We start from the raw sequence: 20,401 nt of genomic DNA on the forward strand, positions 1-20,401 counted from the left end.
TCTCTCTACCTCTCTCTCTCTCTGTCTCTCTCTTCCATTCCTCTCTCTCTACCTCGCTCTCTCTCTCTCTTCCATTCCTCTCGCTCTACCTCGCTCTCTCTCTCTTCCATTCCTCTCTCTCTACCTCTCCCTCCCTCTCTCTTCCATTCCTCTCTCTCTACCTCTCTCTCTCTCTCTCTCTCTTCCATTCCTCTCTCTCTACCTCTCTCTCTCTCTCTCTTCCATTCCTCTCTCTCTCTCTCTCTCTCTCTTTCATTCCTCTCTCTCTACCTCTCTCTTCCATTCCTCTCTCTCTACCTCTCTCTCTCTCTCTCTCTTCCATTCCTCTCTCTCTACCTCTCCCTCCCTCTCTCTTCCATTCCTCTCTCTACCTCTCTCTCTCTCTCTCTTCCATTCCCCTCTCTCTACCTCTCTCTCTCTCTTCCATTCCTCTCTCTCTACCTCTCTCTCTCTCTTCCATTCCTCTCTCTCTACCTCTCAGTACAAAAGGGAAAATAAATTTACTTTAAATATAGGTTGTATTAACAATGGTGTTTGTTCTTCACTTTTCTTGTGGCAACAGGTGCTGTGATGGCACACTGTGGTATTTCACCCAATAGATAAGGGAGTTTATCAAAATTCGATTTGTTTTTTAATTATTTGTAGATCTGTGTAATGAGGGGAAATATGTGTCTCTAATATGGTCATACTATGTTAGGAAGTGCAGCTCAGTTTCCACCTAATTTTGTGGGCAGTGTGCACATAGGCTGTCTTCTCTTGAGAGCCAGGACTGCCTTTGACAGGCTCTTTTTATTTGATTTATATTTAACTAGGCAAGTCAGTTAAGAACAAATTCTTATTTACAATGATGGCTTAGTGGGTTAGCTGCCTTGTTCAGGTGCAGAACAACAGATTTTTACTTTGTCAGCTCGGGGATTCGATCTAGCAACCTTTCGGTTACTGGCCCAACGCTCGCCCCAGGTAGCCTAGTGGTTAGTTTCTCAATAGCAAGGCTATGCTCACTGGGTCTGTACATAGTCAAATATTTCCTTAACCATAAATTGGGGTCAGTCACAGTGGTCAGGTATTCTGCCACTGTATACTCTCTGTTATGGGCAAAATGACATTCTAGTTTGCTCTGTTTTGTAAATTCTTTCCAATGTGTCAAGTAATTATCTTTTTGTTTTCTCATGATTTGCTTGGGTCTAATTGTGTTGCTATCCTGGGGCCCTGTAGGGTCTGTTTGTGTTTGTGAGCAGAGCCCCAGGACCAGTTAACTTAAGGGGCTCTTCTCCAGGTTCATCTCTCTGTAGGTGATAACCTTCCATAACAAAGCTGTGGCGCTGATGTTTAGGCCAAGGTATGTACAGTTTTTTTGTTGTTGTGTGCTGTCATGGAATATTCGAATCAAGTGAGAGAGACTTTGTAATTTCTTCAAACAATCATCTTTATTCAATATTGATTAATGATTGCAGTAATGAAACCGTCGACCCCACACTCTAAAGTGTGTGTTGCTGAGAGCTTAACTGATAATGAAAAAAACATATCTTGTATAGGACCTAAAAATGCTTAGTCTGGGCTGGTTCTATCCCTCCCATAAGCCACCTTGGTCCATCTCCTGGTTATCTGCACGGGATGTTGTTTTACCCTCAACCCGGCTTAGTTTTCCCAGATGCCAGGATGAAGATGAGACAATAAGGGATTGTTCTAAACTCTTGCAGGCTATCTTGTCTATGGAATACCGGCTTTAGGTTTTTAATCACACAGTCATTGTCAGTTCAAGCTATTTCTAGCATAACCCATTTATTTGACCATACGCCCAGTCTAACTGCAGGAAGTTAGAGTTGAAACCATCCCTTTACAGAAACACAGCATTTAACAGAACAGAAATGTCTTACTATTTGTTAAGTATATAATCGTTAACTATTGATATCATAGTTTTTCTATCACAGTGCTCTAGGGCAACTAGATGGAATTTGTATTCGTGGGCCTGGCAACTGGACCTTTTTTGGAACACAATTATTTTTGTCTTACTGAGAGTTAGTGTCAGGGCCCAGGTATGACAGAATCTGTGCAGAAGATCTAGGTTCTGCTGTAGGCCCTCCTTGGTTGGGGACAGAAGCTCCAGATCATCAGCAAACAGTAGACATTTGATTTCAGATTCTAGTAGGTTGAGGCCGGGTGCTGCAGACTGTTCTAGTGCCCTCGCCAATTCATTGATATATATATATATATATATATAGGGGTGGGGCTTAAGCTGCATCCCTGTCTCACCCCACGGCCCTGTGGAAAGGAATGTGTTTTTTTGCCAATTTTAACAGCAAACTTGTTGTTTGTGTACATTGATTTTATAATATTGTATGTTTTTCCCCAACACCATTTTCCATCAATTTGTATAGCAGACCCTCATGTCAAATTGAGTCCAAAGCTTTTTTGAAATCAACAAAGCATGGCAAGACAAGACTTTGCCGTTGTTTTGTTTGTTTGTCAATTAGGGTGTGCAAGGTGAATATGTGGTTTGTCTTATGGTAATTTAGTAAAAAGCCAATTTGAAATTTGCTCAGTACATTGTTTTTGCTGAGGAAATGTACAAGTCTGCTGTTAATGATAATGCAGAGGATTTTTCCAAGGTTTCTGTTGATGCATATCCCACGGAAGTTATTGGGATCAAATCTGTCTCCACTTTTGTTGATTGGGGTGATCAGTCCATGTTTCCAAATATTGGGTAAGATGCCAGAGCTAAGGATGATGTTAAAGAGTTTAAGTAAAGCTAATTGAAATTTGTGGTTTGTATATTTTATCATTTCATTTTTGATACCATCAACACCACAGGCATTTTTGAGTTGGAGGGTTTGTATTTTGCTCTGTAGTTCATTCAATGTAATTGGAGAATCCAGTGTGTTTTGGTAGTCTTTAATAGTTGATTCTAAGATTTGTATTTGATCATGTATATGTTTTTGTTATAAGGCCAAAACGATTGGAGAAGTGGTTTACCCATATTTCTCCGTTTTGGATAGATAACTCTTTGTATTGTAGTTTGTATAGTGTTTTCCAATTTTCACAAAAATGGTTAGTCTTTGGATTCTTCAATTACATTGCTGATTTCTGACGTGCTGTTCCTTCTTTTTCCGTAGTGTATTTCTATATTGTTTTAGTGATTTATAGTGAAGGCGTAGGCTCAGGTTTTCTGGGTCTCTATGTTTTTGGTTGGATAGGTTTGTCCATTTCTTTCTTAGGTTTTTGCATTCTTCATCAAATGTGTTATTGTTTTTAGTTTTCTGTTTGAAATGTTTAGATTTGATAGGGAAGCTGAGAGGTCAAATATACTGTTAAGATTTTCTACTGCCAAGTTTACACCTTCACTATTACAGTGGAACGTTTTGTCCAGGAAGTTGTCTAAAAGGGATTGAATTTGTTGTTGCTTAATTGTGTTTTGGTAGGTTTCCACACTACTTTCCTTCCATCTATAGCATTTCCTAATATTATTCAGTTCCTTTGTCTTGGATGCCTCATGATTTGAGTATTGCTCTGTTCAAGTAGAGTCGACTGATTTTGCTGTGATCTGATAGTTGTGTCAGTGGGCTGACTGAACGCTCTGAGAGACTCTGGGTTGAGATCGGTGATAAAGTATTCTACAGTACTACTGCCAAGAGATGAGCTATATAGGTGTACCTACCGTAGGAGTACCCTTGAAGCTTACCATTGACTATGTACATACCCAGCGTGCGACAGAGATGCAGGAGTTGTGACCCGTTTTTGTTGGTTGTGTTGTCATAGTTGTGCCTAGGGGGGCATATGCAGGAGGGAATGCTGTCACCTCCAGGTAGGTGTTTGTTCCACTGTGTGCTGAGGATGTCAGGTTCTTGTCCAGTTCTGGTATTTAGGTCACCACAAACTAGTACATATACCTGTGCCTGGAAATGACTGATTTACCCCTCCAGGATGGAGAAGCTGTCTTCATTAAAGTATGGGGATTCTAGTGGGGGGATATAAGTAGCACACAGGAGGACATTTTTCTCTGTTCAGATTTTCCTTTTTGAATTTCTAGCCAAATATAAATGTTCCTGTTTTGATTAATTTAATTGAGTGAGTTAGGTCTACTCTATACCAAATTAGCATATCCCCTGCCTGTTTCACACCTGGTTGTTTGGTGTATGGGTCTACCAGCTCTCTGTAACCTAGAGGGCAACCAGTGGGTCCATCTCCTCTACCATGTTTCTTGTAGGATGACGATGTCTATATTTCTGATTTCTTTGGGTCTCTCTCTCTCCGTCTCTCTCTATATCTAAGTCTCTCTCTCATCCATTATTCTCCCTCTTGTCTGTTCTCTCCAGGGTTTCTTTCGTAAAGGTAATGTGTTACTGGAGATGGGTCGTCAGTCTGAAGCCCTGATCCAGTTTCACCACTGTCTCAAGCTACAGGCCGACTTCACTCCTGCCATGAGCCAGATTAAAAAGGTCAGTAGCTATAGCCAACACTGACTGGCTCATTTACTAACTGTTTACAACAGACTGGCTTATTTACTGACTGGCTCATTTACTGACTGTTTACCAATCACTGGTCCAGTTACTTACTGACTATTTTTCCCTTACCCTGTTTCTCTGTTCCAGTTAGTCTCACTGACTGACTGTTTTCCACTCATTGACTGTCTGCCTGACTTAACTTCACTGGCTCATTCAGTCTCACTAGCTTAGTGTGTCAGTGACTGCTTGGCTAAATGACTGTATGGGGTCAGTTAAGGTTCTAGGAACGGTGGCAGTTGCTGCTTCTAGGAATGCTTTAAAGAATGGAATGCCTTGGAACAGTGTTAGACAATCTCAACACGTACTGTATACTAAACTCAGCAAAAAAAGAAACGTCCTCGCTGTCAACTGCGTTTATTTTCAGCAAACTTCACTTGTGTAAATATTTGTATGAAACTAACAAGATTCAACAACTGAGACATAAACTGAACAAGTTCCACAGACATGTGACTAACAGAAATGGAATAATGTGTCCATGAACAAAGGGGGGTCAAAATCAAAAGTAACAGTCAGTATCTGGTGTGGCCACCAGCTGCATTAAGTACTACAGTGCATCTCCTCCTCATGGACTGCACCAGATTAGCCAGTTCTTGCTGTGAGATGTTACCCCACTCTTCCACCAAGGCACCTGCAAGTTCCTGGACATTTCTAGGGGGAATGGCCCTAGCCCTCACTCTCAGATCCAACATGTCCCAGACGTGCTCAATGGGATTGAGATCCGGGCTCTTCGCTAGCCATGGCAGAACACTGACATTCCTGTCTTACAGGAAATCACACACAGAACGAGCAGTATGGCTGGTGGCATTGTCATGCTGGAGGGTCATGTCAGGATGAGCCTGCAGGAAGGGTACCACATGAGGGAGGAGGATGTCTTCCCTGTAACACACAGCATTGAGATTGCCTGCAATGACAACAAGCTCAGTCCGATGATGCTGTGACACAACACCCCAGACCATGACGGACCCTCCACCTCCTAATCGATCCCGTCCCGGAGTACAGGCCTCGGTGTCACGCTCATTCCTTCGACGATAAACGCGAATCCGACCATCATCCCTGTTGAGACAGAACCGTGACTCGTCAGAGAAGAGCACTTTTTGCCAGTCCTGTCTGGTCCAGCGACGGTGGGTTTGTGCCCATAGGCAACATTGTTGCCGGTAATGTCTGGTGAGGACCTGCCTTACAACAGGCCTACAAGCCCTCAGTCCAGCCTCTCTCAGCCTATTGCGGACAGTCTGATCACTGATGGAGGGATTGTGCATTCCTGGTGTAACTCGGGCAGTTGTTGTTGCCGTCCTGCAGGACAGGTGTGATGTTCGGATGTACCGATCCTGTGCAGGTGTTGTTACACATGGTCTGCCACTGCGAGGACAATCAGCTGTCTTAGCCGTCTCACAGTACGGACATTGCAATTTATTACCCTGGCCACAGCTGCAGTCCTCATGCCTCCTTGCAGCATGCCTAAGGCACGTTTTCGCAGATGAGCAGGGACCCTGGGCATCTTTCTTTTGGTGTTTTTCAGTCAGTAGAAAGGCCTCTTTAGTGTCCTAAGTTTTCATAACTGTGACCTTAATTGCCTACCGTCTGTAAGCTGTTAGTGTCTTGACGACCGTTCCACAGGTTCATTGAACAAGCATGGGAAACAGTGTTTAAACCCTTTACAATGAAGATTTGTGAAGTTATTTGGATTTTTACAAAGTATTTTTGAAAGACAGGGTCCTGAAAAAGGGACGTTTCTTATTTTGCTGATTTTGTATACAGCAGGGGTGGGCAATGATTTCAGCCCGAGGGCCACATCGGGATTTCGAAATTCAGATTTGCTTGTCAAAAGCAATTTGCAGGCCAGAAAAAGTTATTTGAAAATGTATAGATCCATTAGTGTTTCTACATGCTTTCTACCTAGTTTTAGACGTTCAAGAGTGTCCTGGAGTTTAAAAAATCCTCAAACCTCCCCCGGGCCGGATTGAATGGACTCGTGGGATGAATCTGGCTTGGGGGCCATATAACATCCACCCCTGATGTACAGTATACCAAGAACAAGGATGACTGACTGGGTGGGGTTATTCAAGGACAGGCTAGCATTGTAAATGCTATGATATGTTATGGAACACTGTCAGAATATCTACTAACACTTATGTGTGTCAGGTCAACTAAGGCGAGGGGTCATCTATGCTAGAAAAGGATATGACATGGGACAATATTAGGCAATCTAAACACTTCTACATAACTGCTAAATGGCCGTTTACAGTTAGGTTACTGTTAGAGGGCCAGTTACAGTTAGGTTACTGTTAGAGGGCCAGTTATAGGGTCAGTTAGAGGGTCAGTTATAGGCTAACTGTGTCAGGTTATCTGAGGTTGGATAAGATTTAGAAATGCAATGTCACAGAAGGCAACCTAGTCATTTACATGTTCAGCCTAGTCATTTACATGATCAGCCTAGTCATTTACATGTTCAGCCTAGTCATTTGCATGTTCAGCCTAGTCATTTGCATGTTCAGCCTAGTCATTTGCATGTGCAGCCTAGTCATTTGCATGTGCAGCCTAGTCATTTGCATGTGCAGCCTAGTCATTTGCATGTGCAGCCTAGTCATTTGCATGTGCAGCCTAGTCATTTGCATGTGCAGCCTAGTCATTTGCATGTTCAGCCTAGTCATTTGCATGTTCAGCCTAGTCATTTACATGTGCAGCCTAGTCATTTACATGTTCAGCCTAGTTATTTAAAATATTCAGCAAGTTGTGGGTTTCTAAATGAATGGTTGATGGATTGATTGATTAAAGTCACGTCTGATGTTGTAGGATGAATTTTGTTGTGGGATAAGTTTATAATGATGGAACGTGTATGATGAAGTAGCAGTATGTTTTTAAATGATTCATGGATGGATAGATTGATCTGTGTGTGTTTTCCCTGGTCAGATCCTGGAGACGGGGGGCATGTCAGTGCCAGAGGAGGTGCCCCAGATCCTCCAGGTGGTCTCAGAGTACCTCAGAGGCCACTGCCCCCCCATCACAATCCTCTTCCCTGAGGGACCCACACACAGCCACACACACAGCCACACACACTGCCTCAACGAAAGCTTCCGATACCCTCAGGTGGAAGGGGCAGACGGGGACAGGAGAGCAGACTTGGAGACAGGGCCAAAGGTGAAACATGGTACCAGTACTGAGTGCTGTCTCAGTCTCTGTCAGGCCGTGTCCTTCCTCCCTACAGCCGAGAATGATGAGGAGATGATGATGAGGAGGAGGGAGGAGAGGCACAGCAGGGGTACATAGAACACACACACATACACACACACACACACACACACACACACACAGAGGAAGAGAGAAGAGACATGTAGATGGTTGATATTGGTTCTATGTTGTCTCCCTCAGGAGGCTGCAGTCTGGACAGAAGAGAATCTCTTAGTGTCCTCACTGTGTCTGACTTTGAATGTCCCCTCTGTATCAGGTTAGTAGTTTCCATAAGTGGTACATCCTGTGGAGTCTTGTGGTACTGTGTAATTGTTGATAAACTTGTGCTGTACTCTGATTTTAGTGCTGTACCTCTACAGGTTGTTCTATGAGCCAGTGACCACTCCCTGTGGACACACCTTCTGTAGGACCTGCCTCGAGAGAAGCCTAGACCACAACCTCCGCTGCCCCCTCTGCAAACAACCACTAGAGGAGGTAACTAGGGCCTACGTAACTAGGGCCTACGTAACTAGGGCCTACGTAACTAGGGCCTACGTAACTATGGCCTACGTAACTACATTGCTTTGCAAAAATATTCAGTATTCACATTTATTGTCAACAATCAACACAAAATACTATCTAATGTAAATGAGGAAGATGTTTTTTTAGTATAAGATAAATCAAACCTAAACTAAAATAGTCATTGCATAAGTATTCAGACCCTTTGTTTAGGCAAGCCTAAATTACTTCTGTAAGGTCCCTAACACAGATTCAACTACAATGATCAGGGAGCTTTTGGAAAGCCTCATAAAGAAGGCCAGTGATTGGTAGATGGGTAACAATAACAAATCAGACATTGAATATCTCTTTAAGCATGGTCAGGTTAATACTTATGCTGTGGATTATATATTAAACCACCCAGACACATCAAAGATACTGTTGTCCTTCTGAACTGAGCTGCAGGACAGGAAGGAAACTGCTCAGGGATGTTACCATGAGGCCATTGTTGATTTTAAAACGGAGTCCAATGGCTATGATAGGAGAACAATGTTGTTGATCCATCTTCAGTTTAGTGACTCCACAATAAAGAACTAAATGACAGAGTGAAAAGAATAATACAAAAATACTGAATAAAATATTCCAAAACATGAATCTTGTATGCAGTAAGGTACAAAAGTAATACTGCTAAAAAATCAACTTTTTGTCCTAAATGCAAAGCCTTATGGGAAAACACAACACATCACTGAGTAACTGCCTCCTTATTTTCAAGCATGGTGGTGGCTGCATCTTGGTATGGGTATGCTTGACATTGGCAAATACTTGGGAGTAAAAAGAAACGGGATGGAGCTAAGCACAGGCAAAATCCTAGAGGAAAACCTGCTTCAGTCTACTTTACACCAGAGACTGAGAGAGGAATTCACCTTTCAGCAGGAAAATAACCTACAACACAAGGCCAAATCTAGAGTTGCTTACCAAGAAGACAGTGAATGTTCCTAAGTGGCCAAGTTACAGTTTTGACTTAAATCTGTTTCAAAATCTGTGGCAAGACTTGAATTGCTGTGTAGCCATGATCCTCAATGTCTTGACAGAGCTTGAAGATTTCTTTTAAAGAATCATGGTCAAATATTGCACAATCCAGGTGGGAAAAGCTCTTATAGACTTACCCAAGAAGAGTCACCTGTGTAATCAATGCCAAAGGTGTTTTTAGCATGTGTTGACTTAGGGAGCTGAATACTTAGGCAACAACTATATTTTAGTTATTTAATTTCTATTAATCTTTAGAAAAATTGAATTGTTCTTCCACTTTGACATTACAGAGTATTTTGTGCAGTTTGTTGACAAAAAATTACAATGAAATACATTTGAATCCCACCTTGTAACACAATAAAATGTAAAGAAATCCAAGCGGCCTGAATACTTTTGCAAGGCACTGTGTGTACACTACTACATAACTAGGGCCTTTGTCTGTGTACATGGACTCAATCAGAAACATCATAATGAAACAATTGCAATGGAAGGTCTGCTTGTACTGTTTTATGTCGCTATCATGTTTATAACCCAAGGGAGATCGCTTTAACTGGGATGTACTTATTTGTTACTTTTCTTCCCAATAATGCGTAATCACTTCGTCTTTCCTGTGTAGTACTTTAAGAACAGGAAGTACAACCCCACGGTGCTGCTGCAGGAGATCATGTCTCACCTCTTCCCCCTGCAGCTGGATGAGAGGAAGCAGGTCCACGAGACTGAGATGGCCGAACTATCCAAGTGAGTCCTGTCGCTGACGCACTGTAACCAGGGGTACACGGAGGTCGATTGCGAACCCTCTCGGTTTGTTCTAGAGTCTCCCAGAACGGTAACCTGGCACCCAAACTGATTTCTCTACGTTTCATCTTTGTGAGTGCAGCGTTCAGTGTGCTTTAACCAGGCTACCAAAATTGGCCCTTACCTGTAAAACGAGCTTTGGAACTATTTTGGTGGAAGTTGTTAATGCCTGAATGAAATGAGAGACTGAAACGTGAAATTGTTGATGGGCAATCATATGCTCACCAGAATGAGCTTGGGGCGAGTTGGTAACCTTAATGGTAACTATGGCAGCATGCATCGGGCTCCTCATACAGTAGAGTACTCATACAGTACTACAGTAGTAGTAGAGTAGACGTTGTGACCGTGAGGTTATTAGCAAAGCACCACACAAGGCAACAACACCAGCTGCTGGACAAGAGCAACACTGAAAATATGTATACAGTAGCAGTCAAAAGTTTGGACACCTACTCATTCAAGGGTTTATTTTTATAACAGTGAAGACATCAAAACTATGAAATAACATCTATGGAATAATGTGGTAGCCAAAAAAGTGTTAAACAAATCAAAATATATTTTATATTCTTCAAAGTAACCACCCTTTGCCTTGATGACAGCTTTGCACACTCTTGCCATTCTCTCAACCAGCTTCACCTGGAATGCTTTTCCAAAAGTCTTGAAGGAGTTCCCACATATGCTGAGCACTTGTTGGCTGCTTTTCCGTCACTCTGCGGTCCAACTCATCCCAAACCGTCTCAATTGGGTTGACGTCGGGTGATTGTGGAGGCCAGGTCATCTGATGCAGCACTCCATCACTGTCCTTCTTGGTCAAATAGTCCATACATAGCCTGGAGGTGTTGGGGCATTGTCCTGTTGAAAAACATATGATAGTACCACAAAGTGCAAACCAGATGGGATGGCATATCGCTGCAGAATGCTGTGCTAGCCTTGCTGGTTAAGTGTCCCTTGAATTCTAAATATATAACCGACGGTGTCACTAGCAAAGCGACCCCATACATCACACCTCCTCCTCCATGCTTCACGGTGTGAACCACACATGCGGAGAACATCCTTTCACCTACTCTGCGTCTCATAACGACATAGCGTTTGGAAGCAGAAATCTCAAATTTAGACTCGTCAGACCATTGGACAGATTTACACCGGTCTAATGTCCATTGCTTGTGTTTTTTTTTGGCCCAAGCAAGTCTCTTCTTCTTCTTATTGGTGTCCTTTAGTAATGGTTTATTTGCAGCAATTTGACCATGAAGGCCCGATTCACGCAGTTTCCTCTGAAAAGTTAATGTTGAGATGTGTCTGTTACTTGAACTCTGTGAAGCATTTATTTGGGCTGCAATTTCTGAGGCTGGTAACTCCTAATAAACTTATCCTCTGCAGCAGAGGTAACTCTGGGTCTTCCTTTCCTGTGGCGGTCGTCATGAGAGCCAGTTTCATCATGGAGCTTGATGGTTTTTGCGACTGCAAAAAGTTATTGAAATTTTCCGCATTGACTGACCTTCATGTCTTAAAGTAATGATGGCCTGTCGTTTGTCTTTGCTTATTTGGGCTGTTCTTGCCATAATATGGACTTGGTCTTTTACCAAATAGGTCTTCTGTATACCACTCCTACCTTGTCACAACACAACTGATTGGCTCAAACGCATTAGGAAGGAAAGAATATCCACAAAATAACTTTTAACAGGGCACACCTGTTAATTGAAACGCATTCCAGGTGACTACCTCATGAAGCTGGTTGAGATAATGCCAAGAGTGTGCAAAGCTTTCATCAAGGCAAAGGGTGGCTACTTTGTTTAACACTTTTTGGGTTACTACATGAATCCATGTGTTATTTAATAGTTTTGATGTCTTCACTATTTTTTTACAAAATAGTACAAATAAAGAAAAACCCTTGAATGAGTTGGTGAGTCCAAACTTTTGACTGTGTGTGTGTGTATTAAATACACATCTCCTTAACACCACTGTTAACCTGATTAAATATATATTTATCTCTCTGTATCCTCCCTCTCTTTTTGAATCCTCTCTGTCTCTCTTTCTGCTTTCTCTCTGTCTCTCTCTCTGTTTCTCTCCCTCCATCCCCAGTCTAACTAAGGACATCCCTATCTTTGTGTGTACGGTGGCGTACCCGGGCGTGCCCTGTCCTCTCCACATCTTCGAGCCTCGTTACCGCCTCATGATGAGACGATGTATGGAGACGGGCACCAGGAAGTTTGGCATGTGCAGCTACGAACATGGAAAAGGGTGGGTGGTGGATGTATACAATCTGAAAATACTGGTATGAAAATGAACCCTGAGTGTATCTGACTCTCTTCCCCTTTTACATTACTACGCTGAGCCACACTGTGCTGGGGATCTGATTGTCTTTCACATTACCCTTTCAGCTTGCTTCCAACAACTCTCTGTCTGTGTCTGTGTGTGTCCTCCAGATTTGCAGACTACGGCTGTATGCTGGAGATTCATAGCCTAGAGGTGTTGCCTGACGGTCGCTCGTATGTGGACTGTGTGGGAGGAAGTCGCTTCAGGGTCCTGAAGAGAGGACAGAGAGATGGATACCACACCGCTGATATAGAGTACATGGAGGACCACAAGGTACACACAATCTCACACACACTGAAGAGAGCTAGATACCACACTGCTGATATAGAATACATGCAGGACCACAAGGTAAGTTACCACGGGTTGTTCTAACCTAATCCTGGCCCTGGATGACCCCTGTGAATTCAGAGTTTTGGTTGAATTTAACAATCCTGGGGAAGGTTACAAATGCTATTTTATTAGCTAGTTCTTCAGTGAGTGTTTTACTGGTACTTGACCTGTTTCCAAGCAACAGTTTGTAAAGGCAATGTTCAGTGCTCAACCAGGCATACCTTAGAGGTGTGTGTGTGTGTGCGCGCGCACTAGAGGCTCAACATGCTTTGTTCACACCTACTGTAAAGGTCAGAGCCTAAACTACACAAAAACAACACAAGACACAATGGAATACAAAACTTTTACTATCTCATCCTGGAACATACAAGATCTGAGGTCATCTGCCTTTAGCCTAAAGAGCAGAAACACAGACTTCATCAAAGAAATTGGAAATACAGACATTGTCATCCTACTAGAAACATGGTATAAAGGAGACGGACCCACTGGTTGCCCTCTAGGTTACAGGGAGCTGGTAGTCCCATCCACCAAACTACCTGGTGTGAAACAAGGAAGAGACTCAGGGGTATGCTAATTTGGTATAGCGCAGACCTAACTCACTCTATTAAATTAGTCAAAACTGGAACACTTTACATCTGGCTAGAAATTAATAATAAGGAATTTCTCAACAGAGAAAAATGTCCTTGTGTGCTAGCTATATTCCCCCCAGTAGAATCCCCATACTTTAACGATGACAGCTTCTCCATCATAGAAGGGGAGATCAACCATTTCCAAGCCCAGGGACATGTACTACTCTGTGGCGACCTAGTCAATTCCAGAACTGGACAAGAACCTGACACCCTCAGCACACAGGGGGACAAACACCTACCTGGAGGTGACCGCATTCCCTCCCCCATATGTCCCCCTAGACACAACTATGACAAAACAACCAACAAAAATGGGTCACAACTCCTGCACCTCTGTCGCATGCTGGGTCTGTACATAGTCAATGGCTTCGAGGGGACTCCTATGGTAGGTAACTTACAGCTCACCCATTGGCAGTAGTACTGTAGATTACTTTATCACTGACCTCAACCCAGAGTCTCTGAGTGTTCACAGTCAGCCCACTGACACTCCTATCAGATCACAGCGAAATCACAGTCTACTTAAACAGAGCAATACTCAATCATGAGGCATCAAAGCCAAAGGAACTGCATAATAGTAAGAAACACTATAGATGGAAGGAATGTAGTGTAGAAACCTACCAAAAAACAGTTGGGCAACAACAAATTCAATCCCTTTCAGACAACTTCCTGGATATAATGTTTCACTGTAATAGTGAAGATGTAAACTTGGCAGTAGAAAACCTAAACAGTATATTTGACCTCTCAGCTTCTTTATCAAATCAAAAATAGTCAAGCAGAGAAGCAAATGAACAACAATGACAAATGGTTTGATGAAGATTGCAAAAACCTAAGAAAGGAATTGATAAACCTATCCAACCAAAAACATAGACCCAGAAAACCTGAGCCTACGCCTTCACTATGGTGAATCAATAAAACAATACAGAAATACACTACGGAAAAACAAGGGACAGCATGTCAGAAATCAGCTCAATATAATTGAAGTATCCATAGAATGTAATCACTTCTGGGAAAATTGGAACACACTAATCAAAAAACAACACGAGTCATCTATCCCAAATGGAGATGTTTGGATAAACCACTTCTCCAATCTTTTTGGCCTTATAACATATACATGATCAAATGCAAATATTAGAATCAACTATTAAAGACTACCAGAACCCACTGGATTCTCCAATTACATTACCACAGGACAAAATACAAACCCTCCAACCCCAAAAGGCCTGTGGTGTTGATGGTATCCTTAATGAAATGATAAAATATACAGACAACAAATTCCAATTGGCTTTACTTAAACTCTTTAACATCATCCTCAGCTCTGGCATCTTCCCCAATATTTGGAAACAAGGACTGATCACCCCAGTCCACAAAAGTGGAGACAGATTTGATCCCAATGGGGATATGCCAATGTGGGATATGCGTCAACAGCAACTTTTGAGAAAATCCTCTGCATTATCATTAACAGCAGACTTGCACATTTCCTCAATGAAAACAATGTACTGACCAAATGCTAAATTGTCTTTTTATCAAATCACCGTACGACATACCACATATTCACCCTGCACACCTTGTTCGACTAACAAACATAACAAAGACAAAGTCTAATCATGCTTTGTTGATTTCAAAAAAGCTTTTGACTCAATTTGGCATGAGGGTCTGCTATACAAATGGATGGCAAATGGTGTTGGGGAAAAACATACAACATTATAAAATCCATGTACACAAACAACAAGTGTGCTGTTACAATATGTGTTTTTTTCCCATTTTATGTATCAACGAATTGGCGAGGGCATTAGAACAGTCTACAGCACCCGGCCTCACCCTACTAGAATCTGAAGTCAAATGTCTACTGTTTGCTGATGATCTGGTGCTTCTGTCACCAACCAAGGAGGGCCTACAGCAGCACCTAGATCTTCTCCACAGATTCTGTCAGACCTGGGCCCTGACAGTAAATCTCAGTAAGACAAAAATAATGGTGTTCCAAAAAAGGTCCAGTTACCAGGACAACGAATACAAATTCCATCTAGTCACCATTGCCATAGAGCACATAAAAAATGATGCATACCTCTTCCTAAACATCAGTGCCACAGGTAACTTTCACAAAGCTGTGAACGATCTGAGAGACAAGGCAAGAAAGGCCTTCAACGCCATCAAAAGGAACATACAATTCGACATACCAATTAGGATCTGGCTAAAAGTACTTGAATCAGTTATTGAACCCAATTGCCCTTTTATGGTTGTGAGGTCTGGGGTCTGCTTACCAACCAAGAATTAACAAAATGGGACAAACACCAAATTGAGACTCTGCATGCAGAATTCTGCAAAAATATCCTATGTGTACAATGTAAAACACCAAATAATGCATGCAGAGCAGAATTGGGCCGATACCCGCTAATTATCAAATTCCATAAGAGAGACATTAAATTCTACAACAACCTAAAATGAAATGATTCCCAAACCTTCCATAACAAAGCCATCACCTACAGAGAGATGAACCTGGAGAAGAGTCCCCTAAGCAAGCTGGTCCTGGGGCTCTGTTTACAAACAGACCCCACAGAGCCCCAGGACAGCAACACAATTAGACTCAACCAAATCATGACAAAACAAAAAGATAATTACTTGACACATTGGAGGATATTTTATATAATTCTTTCCATGTACAACGTAAAACACAAAATAATGGATGAATCAAAGAAAGACTAAAGAAAGAGTTTGTTTCTTTATGTAATAAGAGTCTAAACTGGGAGAGTGGGTTCTACTAAGCTATATGGAATTGTTTTAAGAAAGTCATACCAAGGATAATTTTGCTATTTGTATAAAAAAAAAAGTTTTTATTTGGCCTTACTGCTATTTGCCCATACAAATGTATTGAATAACAAATTCACTACATGGAACAACCGAGCCCCCCCCCCCAACAAAAACCGGAAGGATGTTTGTTCTAAAGTGTCTATCCGATCTCTGAGAGATGTAAGAAAGATCAGGTTTTTATTTTTTCACTTAAGTCTCCATAGATATTTCCCTACATGTTTTCGACTGGTAACGGGGACCTTGTGAGGCCTCTGGGCGTCCAAGAGCTTGTACCTGTTCGTGAGAGTCTCATCTTTCCATACAGAGGTCATAATAGTTTTTGGCCAAACCGTTCGGACTCTACGTACTTTCGGGATGTCTTATGGTCTGACAAACACCGCTCTACCTCTGTCACCTTTCACTGCGGAAGTGCGACATGGGCAGATGCGGTGGATTGAGACGCATCCAGTGCAAAAAACAGATATCTCTAGCTTACACTGACAGATTTTTATGGGGATTTTTGTATGATGCTAATTAGATTTCCACAGGGGCTCGGACATTGACCTTAGTGGGTTAAAGGTTTGAAGAGAATCAATTGTATTTTGCATTGAGAATCTCCTCCTTTGTTTCTAGGCTGAGGGGTCAGAGTTGGAGCTGTTGCAGAGCCTCCATGACAGTGTGTATGAGCAGGCCCAGGACTGGTACACACGCCTCAACACACGGCTCAGAGAACAAATCAGCAGACAGTATGGAACCATGCCTGACAAGGATAACAACATACAGGTACACACACACAGACACACATGGACCTTGCCTATCACCTACCACTTCCAGACCAGCACTCATCTAGTATCGAAAATCCCCTGTATCTCTCTCTCTCTCTTCCTCTTCTCTCATTTTTATCTCCCTGTCTCTCTCCATCAGGCCTCCAACAACGGTCCAGCGTGGTGTTGGTGGTTGTTGTCAGTTCTCCAGCTGGATCCTGCCTACCAGACCACCGTCCTGTCCCTGCCCTCCCTCAACGATCGCCTGGGACACCTGCGCATGGTTCTGGAGTACTTCTCCCAGAGCTAGAGAAGAGGAGGAGATAAAGGGATACAGATTTCCTGGGCTTTCTGATGCTTATCCAGTACCCTACACAGAGGAGAGGAGCATCTCTACAGACTGGATAATGTGAAACATCACACACACACTAATATATCACTCACACACAGATCCCACACACAGTACCTGTCAGGCCCACTCCCCACCCCTGTATCTTCAGCAAGATGTTACTGGGTTTAGAGCCTGTCGCCATGGAGATCATATGTCCTAGCTTGAACCCATTTTACCTGGCCAAGAGCAGAAAGAGATTGTTTTATCACTTACATAAATAATATGTTTGTTCATAGATACATCGTAAGTAAATACCATATTGAATCACTGGTGAAAGGTGCTTTTTGGGTGAAACTAGCTTGAAATACCTTAAACTATACCGTTTCTTGTTTGTGTCCAGCTCGCTAATAATCACTCAAATTAAAGATAGACAGTCACGAACGATGGATATATTGGACTATCTCTTGCAAATTTTGACGGCAAAGAAATTTAACACATTTTCATTGCGGCCTTCCGGACCTCGTTGAAAGCCGAATGCAGCCCCCGGGGCAAAATAAGTGTGACACCCCTGCAGTATAAGGTTAAACTCAAACTGTTCTGATTCATGCCAAGGGATCTAAACCTGGTGGTAATGTCTCAGATAACCACTAGGTGTCACTGTTTTCACTCCTGTTTCCCTTATCAGCCAAGCATAAAGAACACTGCCATGGCAACTGACCCGCATGCATGACGTAACCAGCCATGTCAGAATCAGATGATCTGATTCCTATGGCTGTGAAGTGCTTGAAGAAAAGCTATTAAAAAAAGTGACACAGATAGCTCAGTCTTACAGAGCTGAACTTGATTTCCTGGGTAACGCACAATATGCTATTATAAGGCTTGGGTTAAAGTTATGTATAGTTTATAATAATCATATTGTCTTTTTTGGGGGTTCTTTAAAACCTTGGGAAGCTACTATATTGTGACAAACACAGTGACCAGCCATTTTGAATTACTAGCGCTACAGTATAATTACTATTGCCATTACTGTATCTTTACTGCCTTGTTACCAATATTGAATAGGATGTAATATTAGTGTGTTATTGCAATAATATTCTATTATGAAACATTGAAACATAAAAAGGCTCCGCCTGGGTGAAAATCGTCATATTTCGGAGTAATGTGAATTAAAGCTGCTATAGCCTGACTTCTCTTTAGTGTTGGTGAAGATGTATTGAACAGGGTTCCATCCCAAATGGCACCCTACTCCCTTCATAGGCCACTACCTTTGATCAGGGCCGCAATAGGACTGTAGTGAAAAGTAGTGCACTATATAGGGAATGGGGTGCTATTTGGGATTCAGCCCCAGGTCTTTGTTAAATAAGGTGGAAAAAGACAGAGACAGGTGGTACAGCTTAGCTGTTCTACACGTGTAAACCGGTGTGTTGTTCTGTACACATGCATATGTATGTATGCACAGGAGGCTGGTGGCACCTTAATTGGTAATAATGTGCTCGTGGTAATACCTGGAGCAGAATCAGTGGAATGGTGTCAAATACAGTAAACATGGTTTCCAGGTGTTTGAAGCCATTTAATTTGCTCCGTTCCAGACATTATTATGAGCCGTTCTCCCCTCAGCAGCTTCCTGTATGTAAACAGTCTTTGGATAGCAGTCCTCCCTCTGACAACACAAACAAGTTGATGCTTTGTTGGACAGTAAAGGTGTGTGTGTGTATATTGAAGAGACTACCTGTGTAATATAAAAGCTACCACTCCTGAGTTCAAACAGTGTGGGTTTTCTTTCAAATGCTTGAGTTGCACTTTATTGAGTTTGCCTAACGCAATGGCACCAATAGAATAGTCCCAAAAGTGCACACCATGTCCATCAGGCTCAATCAATCGTTCAAAGTATTTGGTAATAAATAAATCAAATAATATTTCCTTTTAACCCAGGTCTGGTAGCTTTCACACCCACAGGCAGGACAGACAGGAGTTGCCTCCCTAGCCCATCCCGGGCTCACACCACCCTCTGCCCCCTGTAGCGCCCCCTACCTGTGTGGCCCTCTCACCACTAGTGTTGGTGACTACAGTGCCTGGCCACTAGGAGGCAGTGTTTGTGTTTGAGCAGAAGGGAATAGACAAACGTTGTTTTCTTTTTGGGGTTTATTAGTGCCATATTCCATGGAATGTTGAAACTGCAAATCTTAACATGATTTACTAACAGACAGGCTGAAAATATACACAGGCTGTGTTTTTCTACTATAATATTTGTGCCATAGATACTGTTATTGTGTGTTTTTATTTAGAAATTTAGTTGGATTCAGTCATGAAATATTTATTAAGATTACAACCAACCTGCAACTTAAGCGTTGTAATTAATTCCCCATGTGTTATATCTGCTGGACAGTGAAAGACTAGCTTCCACCTGACACATTAGATTGACCACATATTGTTTTTAACAGACCGTCACAGACCGGTGACTCAGCATTGTAACTCGCCTGTTTATAGACTACAGTAGATATACTAGTGTAGCTATAATAGATAGATAATAACCCTCAGTGATTGGACTGACGTGTGTGCTAGATTTTGGAGGGGCACATTTAAAGGCCTGATATTTCGCACAACGATACCCCTCCAAAGGACAGACATACAGATGGTTGGGCACAGGGGCAGGCCGGGCCTCGGCCCCTGGTTATTCTGACTTCTGACTTCTCCCCTAACATTTAACCTGGTGACCCATGTTTCCCTCTAACATCGCTGATGAAGACCTGCCTTTATTTAGTTTGGCTTCAGATGGACATGGTTGATTCTGACACTCCTGAAAACCGCTTTAGGAGCTGATTTAGACGGGTCATCTAAGTAAAACCAATCTAGGGGAAACACTGGTCTGACCGGCTATGTCCAGTTCACTACCCACACAGAACCTTAGAACCCACAGGTACTGACCTACACACCAGCTTTCTGAATACACGCAATACAGCAACGATCATGAGGTCCAATGTACTCTAAAGCGTAGGCCTACTCACTACAGATCACTGGCTGTCAGACATGTACAGAAGTGTGTATATTAGTCTTTAGCTGATTGTTTGCCGATGGAAACAAACAAAAAACTTGAGGTCCAATCAAAAACATTGATCACTTTACACTTCGGCCGTCTTGAATTCCCCTGGCTAATTCCACAAAAAGGGCCTTTGATCAGGAACAGGCAGACGTCTACGTTGTTTATCCTCATAGATGATTATGATGTACATGAGAACAGGTAGCGATCAGTATCTGTGCTCTATT

The 20,401-nt window shown here is 42.4% G+C and overlaps 1 protein-coding gene across 3 annotated transcripts in view; it reads left to right on the forward strand.

The window, feature by feature from the left end:
* Positions 1–18,902, forward strand: part of LOC139574567 (LON peptidase N-terminal domain and RING finger protein 1-like) — a 30,739-nt gene extending 11,837 nt beyond the window's left edge. Inside the window, exons 3-11 of one of the 3 annotated variants that reach the window (XM_071399277.1) lie at positions 4,314–4,436; positions 7,413–7,761; positions 7,872–7,947; positions 8,051–8,165; positions 9,814–9,935; positions 12,069–12,227; positions 12,413–12,575; positions 16,676–16,825; positions 16,967–18,902. In XM_071399277.1, the coding sequence (XP_071255378.1) occupies positions 4,314–4,436; positions 7,413–7,761; positions 7,872–7,947; positions 8,051–8,165; positions 9,814–9,935; positions 12,069–12,227; positions 12,413–12,575; positions 16,676–16,825; positions 16,967–17,116 (1,407 nt within the window). In that variant the 3' untranslated portion in view covers positions 17,117–18,902. The remainder of the gene's footprint in view (positions 1–4,313; positions 4,437–7,412; positions 7,762–7,871; positions 7,948–8,050; positions 8,166–9,813; positions 9,936–12,068; positions 12,228–12,412; positions 12,576–16,675; positions 16,826–16,966) is intronic. The other 2 variants (XM_071399279.1, XM_071399278.1) reach the window with 2 other exon arrangements.
* Positions 18,903–20,401: the final 1,499 nt, after the last annotated feature.

This window comes from Salvelinus alpinus, chromosome 4 (assembly GCF_045679555.1).
Source record: "Salvelinus alpinus chromosome 4, SLU_Salpinus.1, whole genome shotgun sequence".
Classification (NCBI taxonomy): Eukaryota; Metazoa; Chordata; class Actinopteri; order Salmoniformes; family Salmonidae; genus Salvelinus; species Salvelinus alpinus.